We start from the raw sequence: 8,459 nt of genomic DNA, 5'->3' as shown, positions 1-8,459 counted from the left end.
ACCAAAGCTCCACCAGGCCAGTACTGGTCTGGCTGCTCCCCCTGGTGGTCAGTTTTGGCAGGACTGCTGCCCTACCCCAAAGTCAGAGCTCACTCCAGGTCCCTGGGATTAACTCTATGTGGTCCAAGACTGAATGCAAGAACTAAGGTGATGGCGCCACCTCTCTTTTCCATGTCAGAACTATCGAGCTTTGTCCTAAAGCGTCGCTACCAGCGCTCTACTCTTCCCATGACCCCCAGGCCAGTGTCATTTGCATGACCAATTTACAACTGAAGAAAGGTCAGGTCAGGGGCTCAGGGTGGCTGGCCCCAGTGGAGGCAGGGCAAAGATGCAAACCCAGAAAGCCGGCTCCAGGGCCCTCGTGTTATTATGTGTGCTTTCTTTGGAGGCTGAGATGTGCGGACATATGTACCACCGGGTATTGTCACCTGTGCTAAGCTTTTAGAATCTGAGACAGATTCTCTCCATTAAATGAGAAAAATATGTAAATCACACAGAACCCAACCTAAGGTCCTGGTGGGACGTCTCTCCCATGCCCCTCAAGCTATATGCCAGTCTTTTATGTTTGCTTGCTTGTTTTGAGACCGGTCAGGACTTATTTTGTAGTCCGGGATGCCCTCACATGCATACTTCTCCTGGCTTCGCCTCCCAAGTGCTGGGATGACAGATGGGCGCCACCACACCCAACTGTGTGCCAGGTTTTACACGTGTTAGCTCATTGACGTCACAGCAGCTCTGTGAAGTGGGGAGGTAGGTCAGTACTGTCCCTGCTTTACAATCCCTGCTCCAAAATGGGGAAACTGAGGCATGAGACTTTCAAATGATTAGCTTCACAGAGCCAGTTATGTCTAGCTTAGTAGAAACAACCACTTAGTTGCCTGGGGGCAAAAGGCTGAGGAACACCAAGCCTCTTGCCACTAAGATGCCCTGGAGTACTGGAGCCAAACAGATCCTGGGTCCAGCCCAGGCTGTGTTACCTCAGTCAAGTTACTCAACCTCTCTGCTCCTCAGTGTCCTCATTTGTCAATGGGATTATTCATGCCACCTTTGCCCCTACTGAGGAGACTGCTCAGTGGGCTAACAAAACAACGAAACAACTCTGATCTCTGGGGTTCAGGCAGGCGTGGTGGCAATTATTCTAGACAGGGCCTCACATAACTCCGGCTGGCCATGGATGACCTTGATCTCCCAACCCTCCTGCCTCCCCCTCTGGGAATCAGCCTGTGTGCTCACTCCCAGGTGAGATCACTTCTCTAGTGCTGAGGACTGAGCCCAGGACTCCGTGAGAGCTAAGGATGCACTCTGCTAACCGAGCCACATCCTCAGTCCTACAGCGGAGTGCACTAAGAAAGGCTCAGAGTGGCGGGCACACGGCATCTGCAGCGCTCAGAGTGGGGGGCACACAGCATCTGCATTGCTCAGAGTGGGGGGCACACGGCATCTGCATTGCTCAGAGTGGGGGGCACACGGCATCTGCAGCGCTCAGAGTGGGGGGCACACGGCATCTGCATTGCTCAGAGTGGGGGGCACACGACATCTGCAGCAATCAGAGTGGGGGGCACACCTGTGTCTGCAGCGCTCAGAGTGGGGGGCACACCGCATCTGCAGCGCTCAGAGTGGCGGGCACACCGCATCTGCAGCGCTCAGAGTGGCAGGCACACCGCATCTGCAGCGCTCAGAGTGGGGGGCACACGGTATCTGCAGCGCTCAGAGTGGGGGGCACACGGTATCTGCAGCGCTCAGAGTGGGGGGCAAACCTGTGTCTGCAGCACTCAGAGTGGGGGGCACACGGCATCTGCAGAGCTCAGAGTGGGGGGCACACGGTATCTGCATCGCTCAGAGTGGGGGGCACACGGCATCTGCAGCGCTCAGAGTGGGGGGCACACGGTATCTGCAGCACTCAGAGTGGGGGCACACCTGTGTCTGCAGCGCTCAGAGTGGGGGGCACACCTGTGTCTGCAGCGCTCAGAGTGGGGGGCACACCGCATCTGCAGCGCTCAGAGTGGGGGGCACACCGCATCTGCAGCGCTCAGAGTGGGGGGCACACGGCATCTGCAGCGCTCAGAAGCCAGAAGCAGGAGGATCCCTGGTTGGAGACTAGTCTAGGCTACATAGTGAGTTCAGGCCAACCTGGGTGTGTGAAATAAGAGCCTGTCTCAAACAAACAAACAAACAAACAAACAAGCACACAGAAGAGAGCAATTTAAAAGTTTCTGCTAGGAATCCAAAGGGGACAGTGGCAAGCCTGAACCATTCTGGCAGGTTCTCCTTCCGATACATCACGAGAAAGATGGCTCTTACAGTGAAGACAGGGGTAACTTGGTAAAAACAAACATTTACCATGGGCACCGGCCTTGCAGGACAGGCACCAGTTTTCACTGCTTTGTGTGGATTGTTCTAGATAATCACACCGCCTCCCTCCATGGGGGGAATCCTGCTGTTCTTTCCATTTTACAGAAGGGACAACTGAGCTCCAGACAGGCTGCCACCATTGTAGCATCACACAGCAACAAAGGATCGAAAGGACAGAGCTGTTCCATCCTGGGGCACTGAGCGCTTCAGAGCCACTCTGTAAGCAAGGGAAGCTAGCCTGGCAGGTTGACTGCCCCCCCACCCCCAGCACCCTCCCGGTGTTGTGTAAACATGGGGGTTATCTGTAACCAGGGATGCTGGGACAGCCTGGGTAGAAGAAGGCTGTAGGACCTCAGAATATATGAGACTAGGCTGTGTCCATGACAGGGCTAAGCTCCTGTCAGTAGAGCACGGTGTCTGGGCTGCTGTTTGCCTGAGGCTGGGGACATTTCTACCAGTGGGGAGGCTTAAGGAAAATCAGTTATCTAGACTTCAGTTTACCAGTCTCTAAAATGGAGATGACAAGAAAAAAATCAAGTTCGTGGCCCTCTGAGCCTGGCCAGGAGTTGCAGGTATGTCAGAGGCTTCTCCATTCTGTAGCCCAAGACAGCCAAGCAACAGTGAGGTCTCAAAAGCTCAGGTCAAAGGTCATACAGCAAGGAGTTTTGAACCCATGCCTGCCTCCCCTCCCTCCCCCCCACCCCCGCAGTGCCAATTTCTCTGTCTTTAGGGCCTGTGAAGATGTTGAAAGTGTTTTCCCCATGGCACCATCAGGATTACATGAGCTCAGGGAACAGGAAGTTCAAGATCAAGTACGTGTCTGTGGCTTTGGAGCGTGTGGCCCTGCGTGTCTGTGACTGCATAGACCGTGACGTGCCCACATGTCATCTGTGACCGTATATACCACTGGTCTGTGCACAGTGTGGGGGCTGGAGATGGCCGTGCGGAAGAGGAGCCCCCACTATCAATACGCTGGTGTGCCCACACTCCTATGGACTGCTCGAGTTCGTGGCCCTCATCTCCTTGTGGTGTGGGAACAAGTGCTGGGTGTGAGTCTGTCTTTGAATGTGTTCCTGTGGGCTGGGTGGGATAGTGTGCAGCTGCGTGTAACAGTAGTCAGAGGCACAACACTGTCCTTTTTATGAGGAGTGTGTGTCTCTCTGTCACTCTTTCTGTAGCTCACGCTGCAGGCCAGGCTGACCTTGAACTCCCGATCTTTCTGCCTCTGCTTCCTGAGTGAACTACCAGACCCATTCAGTGGTTATATCCCAGCTGTATCTGCCCAGATATCCAAGTGTGTGTGTGTGTGTGTGTGTGTGTGTGTGTGTGTGTGTGTATACGTGTGTACAAATAAGCTGTTGTGTGTATAAATATGCTGGTCACGCTTTGGGTCTAGTGTTAGAGGGCTAGTGAACTAGCTAGGTGTCTGTGACTTTGGTGTATGCGTGTGTGTTACTCCTGGTGAATCTGAGTCAACAACACACAATACACATACAAAATCGAAGCACCACACATTTAAAATAAAAATCTACTTATCAAAAGCTGGCAGAACACTGGGTCAGAGGTCAGTGCCCTCATAAGCACTTAGGTTGTGTGACCTTAGGCCCCAGCTGGGCCAATTCCCAGGAATCCTAGCAGAAAACATTCTCTGACTTTGGTCTAGAAGCAGGCTTTGTATTTGTGTTGTGTTGTGTGTGTGTGTGTGTGTGCGTGCCCGCACATGCTCGCGCGCGCACACACACTACACACACACACACACACACACACACACACACACACACACACACGCACGCGCGCGTGCGCGCGCCCAGCAGTCCACATGCGGCCACATGCTGCTCCCCGGGCTGTGCTGAGAGAGTTAAACTAGCGGGCCAGGGCGGTCTGGGCTGGGGGCCGCCCCCTGGCCCCCCTCCAGCCTGGGCTCCAGTTTCAGTTGCTCGCTGGGACGGGCAAGAGTGGGGTGGGGCCAGGAGGGAAGCCTGCGGGGGTGGAGCGTCCAGTTCTGGGCCAGGGGGTCTAAAGTGCTTAGCTCCCAGGGTGCACAGCTGGATATTTGGGGGTCTCCTGTCAGCAGGGACAGCGTGAATGGGGTGAGCATCGCCCAGCCCTCCCTCCAGGCCTCTCTGCTCCCCTAGTTGGGAGGCCTATTTTGGGAACAAGAGTGGCCAGCCTGTGGCTTCTCAGGCAGGCCTGACCCAAGAGGGAGGAGAGCATGGGGACGGGTTGCACAGGGGCGGGAGAGCCGATGACTCCTCCCTTTTTCAGTGGCTGCTGTGTGAGACCCCTGGCTGGGGTTGAGGCTTGGGTACTCATTTGTGTAGGTCTGTTTCTGTCACTGTTTGGGGCACAGAGGGCCCGGAGGAATATGTGCTTATGTCTACACCCTGTGTTTCTCCAATCAGCAGTTTGGGGAGAGGGTGTTGTCTGACTCCATTCCAGCCACACCTGTTCTTGGTGTGTGTTTGCGTGTGTGTGCACCCACATATTAGTGTGTGTGTGTGCTCATATGTGTCCCTAAACCAGACATCTAACTTCTCTCAGGCCCACTAGCATGGGCCTCTTGTCACTCACTTGCCTAATGTTGTCTTGTTATGAAAGATGTCATCCAGGGGAGGGCCAAAGGAGGGGCACTGTCCCCTTTTCTCACAGTTTCCAGGAAAGGAGATGGGGTAGCCTGTGGGGATGGGGCTCCTGGCTAAGCCTCACCCCAGCAGCGTTATATAGGACCCCCCCGAGTCTTCAGGAGGGGGGTCTGTTGCCATGGTGGCCTGTGTGCAGCGAATTCCTCCAGGGTGAAGTGGGAGATATTTATACCCAGGGTCAGGGAGAGAGCGGGCAGGCAGCCGAGGGAAGGAGAGCGGGGACTGTCAGGGTCCAGAGAGACCACTGGTTGAGGTGTATAGGGGTAGGTGGGCCCTGGCGTGTCCTGCTGTCTGTTTCCACCTGTGTCCAGAGGCAGCTTGCTTCCCTTACACAGGTAGGTTTGGGTACTCTGGGACCAACAGTTGGTGGGGGTGGCCCGTGGGAGGCTGCCCGAGGGCTGTGTGTCTCCCCACCCTGCCTTGATGTTGTGTTTGCTGTGTGGCCTGACTAATGATCCCCATATGGAGTTGTTTCAGTGACATGATTCCTGTGAAACTGGGGAGCCCCTGCTTCTCGGGCAACTAAGTTGAATGGCTGACACTCCTCCCTCAAGTCCTTCAGCTGTCCTTGACCTAACCCTGTGGGTTCAGGCCCTTTCTAGGAGGGGAGGCGAGCAGGGGAGAGGACATTTCTTGACCCTGGCTGACTCCTTAGGGCAATGGCATCTCCCAGCCACATCCTGGCTCTCTGCGTGTGTCTCCTCAGCATGGCCAGTGCAGGTGAGTCCAAAAGAGATGCCCTCTGCCTCAGCCCTGTGGGTGTTAGAGGGAGGAGAAGGTCCCTGAGAAAACCAGGTGGGAGACCCAAAACTAAAGGAATCGTGTAACTGGAAATCAAGCATCACCACAGAGGCTCTGGTCATGGCTGGCGTCTGTGGGAGAGAGGAGGATACCTGAGTTATACAGAACGGGGAGTGGATAGAAGCTGGGTCTCTGGTAGACGGAAGCATGAACAACCTGTAAGATATCAGGGTACTGGGTCACCGCAGGAGGTTGCTAGGATACAGAATAGACTGGCAGTCTGTCTGTAGTCCTGTAGCACCCAAACTCCCAGCCCAAGAAGGTTGGTAGAGGCCCCAAAGGGTCCTGCTATGCTTCTCCCTGTCACCAACCCCAAGAGATACTCAAACATTCATTTTTATTTTTATTTCTAGAAGGTCCACAGGAACCGGATCCATTCACCTATGGTGAGGAAAGCTACTATGGGGTTTGGAGAGAGGGACTGGGTGTTTCCATGCTCTCTCTCTCTCTCTCTCTCTCTCTCTCTCTCTCATTCTTCACTTTCTCCTACCCTGCTTGTCTTAGACTCCTTTGCCTGTCTTTTGATCTCCTTGTCTCATTTGTACTGGTTTCTCAGTATCAGCGGCCCCATCCCCTACTACCTCCACTTTTCGTGGCACCCTCCTCTCCAACCTTCCCTTTTCCGGCTACCCCCCTTCTTCCTCTCTCCCTCTTTCCTCTGCCCTGCCCTCTCCTTTCACACATCTGCTCCTTCTCCTCTCTCACACATCTGTCCTTCCCTTCCCCTCCTCTCTTCCCCTTTGCCCTGCATACTCTTCCCCATTGGACCCCTCTTCCCCTACGGTCATTCTCCTTGGGGCTATCCACAGATTACCACACACTGAGGATTGGCGGCCTCACCATCGCTGGGATCCTCTTCATCCTGGGCATCCTTATCATCCTTAGTGAGTGTCTGCACCTGCCTTCTCAACCCCCCCTCCAGACTTCCCTCCCCAAGCCCGCTCCCGACAACGCACACAACTTGCCCTACCCACTCAGGCTCAGCCTTCAGTCACATCTCTCACATCCCACCCCACTCCAGCCTCGCCCCACACAGACCACGCCCCACTCTAAGCCACGCCCCTCGTCTCCCACCCCATCCGTCCAGACCACGCCCCCACGTTCAACCACGCCCCCACACCCTACCCTTCCTCCAGCCCCGCCCCACGCCCCACCCCCGCGGTCTCCAGAGTTTGGAGAAGAGCCTGGGGATGCGGGAGCACGAGGAAAGCTCAGCCTATACCCTCCCACTCCGCAGGCAAGAGATGCCGGTGCAAATTCAACCAACAGCAGAGGTGAGTGCTCCTTCCGGGCCTTCCTCGCTCCTCCCGCAGTGGAGAGGCGGTTGGGGAGAGGCGGCAAGCGCACCCATCCTGCAGTCAAACACGAACCACGTTTTAAGCGCTTAGCGTGTGCCAAATTCCAAGTCAAGCTCCTGGACCCAAGCGATGGTCAAGCCCTCTCTTTACTTGGCCCAGTTCCCAGTCAGTGGGGGCGCTGGGTTCCCACCAGCTCGGCAGACGGAAACTCAGGCATAGTGAAGCGAAGCTGGGCAGGAGCTGCCTGTGCTGAAATGAGATCACCTCACAGGGCGGCCCAGTTTAGCTCCAGTCCCCATCCTCGCGCAGGATCCCTCTCGAAATAAACCTTTAAAGCGCAGGCAACGTAGGCATGCCTTCTGCGTGCTAAGACGATCACAGATGCCTCCATACCACCCTCTGGCATGCATGAGTGCACACCACGCGCCAGGTGCCACTTCCTTCCCTGTTATCTACCCCTCACCCCACCTGGATGAGGTGGGTACCACCATCAATCCCGTTTTGCAGATGAGGAAACTGAGGCACGGGAGGTAAGGTGACTTAGGGTCATTCACTGGACCCAAGTACTATCAGGACGGTCTCTGAAGACCCTGTAACTGTCCCTCTCCCCAACAATGTTAAGTCCCTTCCCCAACTTCCCCAACATCCCGGAGGCTTCCACCATGGCCGGCTGGAAGCACCTCCTGCCTCACCCCGAAACAGCAGCAGAGGCTTCTTGATTTGGATGGACCGTGCCCATATCCAAGTCCCCGGTGCGGTTTGGGAAATAAGGCCTGCACTGGGGGCTTCCCGGAAGTGACAGATTCTCCTGGTCCATTCGAATTCTTCTGCTTGTCCCTTCCCAGAACTGGGGAACCCGACGAAGAGGAGGGAACTTTCCGCAGCTCCATCCGCCGTGAGTTCGTGGACACTGCGGGGGGTTTACGGGGCAGCTGTTTCCAAGAACCCCTCTTCCTGGGCGCGCAGCACGATGGGTTTGGCGGGGAGTTACCCTGGGTTACCAATCCCCCCTCACCCTGAACTCTGTGTCCCCCTCAGGTCTGTCCACCCGCAGGCGGTAGAACCTCCACCTGGCTCCGGAAAACTCAGCCAGGTCCTGCAGCTGATGGACTGAGCTAGGAGGGAGGGAGGCAGAGGGGCACAGTTCCAGGGTGGGAGAGTGGCGAGGAGAGCTCAGGGTCTCTGCTTGCCATTCACTCCCTTCACCCCCACAGGACTCCCTTGACACCTGACTCCTCTCCCAACCCAGCTGCTTGCCCGTGGCCACCTCCAGTGTCCCTTGCCTCAGCCCTGCCTCTCAGACACCCCTTACTGCTAAGACCTCCAATAAAACTCGGTTTTTCCTCTTGATAGCGCTTGGTTGATC

At 55.8% G+C, this 8,459-nt stretch overlaps 1 protein-coding gene across 4 annotated transcripts; it reads left to right on the top strand.

Annotated features, from left to right (window-relative positions):
- Positions 1-4,357: 4,357 nt before the first annotated feature.
- On the top strand, positions 4,358-8,443 carry Fxyd1 (FXYD domain containing ion transport regulator 1). Of its 4 annotated transcripts, XM_041654094.1 has the most exons (8): positions 4,358-4,442; positions 5,650-5,714; positions 6,149-6,181; positions 6,605-6,679; positions 7,033-7,069; positions 7,939-7,988; positions 8,132-8,186; positions 8,308-8,443. In XM_041654094.1, exons 1-7 carry the CDS (start codon positions 4,438-4,440, stop codon positions 8,152-8,154), a joined length of 288 nt encoding a protein of 95 aa, XP_041510028.1. In that variant the 5' UTR covers positions 4,358-4,437; the 3' UTR covers positions 8,155-8,186; positions 8,308-8,443. The 4 variants fall into 4 exon arrangements, with proteins under 4 accessions (XP_041510028.1, XP_041510027.1, XP_041510031.1 ...); XM_041654093.1 differs by having other exon boundaries at positions 4,360-4,442; positions 8,132-8,443; XM_041654097.1 differs by lacking the exon at positions 4,358-4,442 and adding an exon at positions 5,150-5,329 and having other exon boundaries at positions 5,586-5,714; positions 8,132-8,443.
- The last annotated feature ends 16 nt before the right edge of the window (positions 8,444-8,459 follow it).

This window comes from Microtus oregoni, unplaced genomic scaffold, assembly GCF_018167655.1.
Source record: "Microtus oregoni isolate MIOR12 unplaced genomic scaffold, Mior012 000006F_ref0000085, whole genome shotgun sequence".
NCBI classification, from domain to species: Eukaryota; Metazoa; Chordata; class Mammalia; order Rodentia; family Cricetidae; genus Microtus; species Microtus oregoni.
The sequence above is the reverse complement of the archived record's forward strand: the minus strand, read 5'-3'. Positions and strand labels throughout refer to the sequence as shown.

Bases quoted from the DNA above. Each gene is read 5' to 3' on its own strand.
- Fxyd1 (XM_041654094.1), top strand. The intron at 6,182-6,604 runs GTGAGGAAAGCT...GGCTATCCACAG, and splicing joins ACCGGATCCATTCACCTATG to ATTACCACACACTGAGGATT. The intron at 6,680-7,032 runs GTGAGTGTCTGC...CCCACTCCGCAG, and splicing joins GGGCATCCTTATCATCCTTA to GCAAGAGATGCCGGTGCAAA.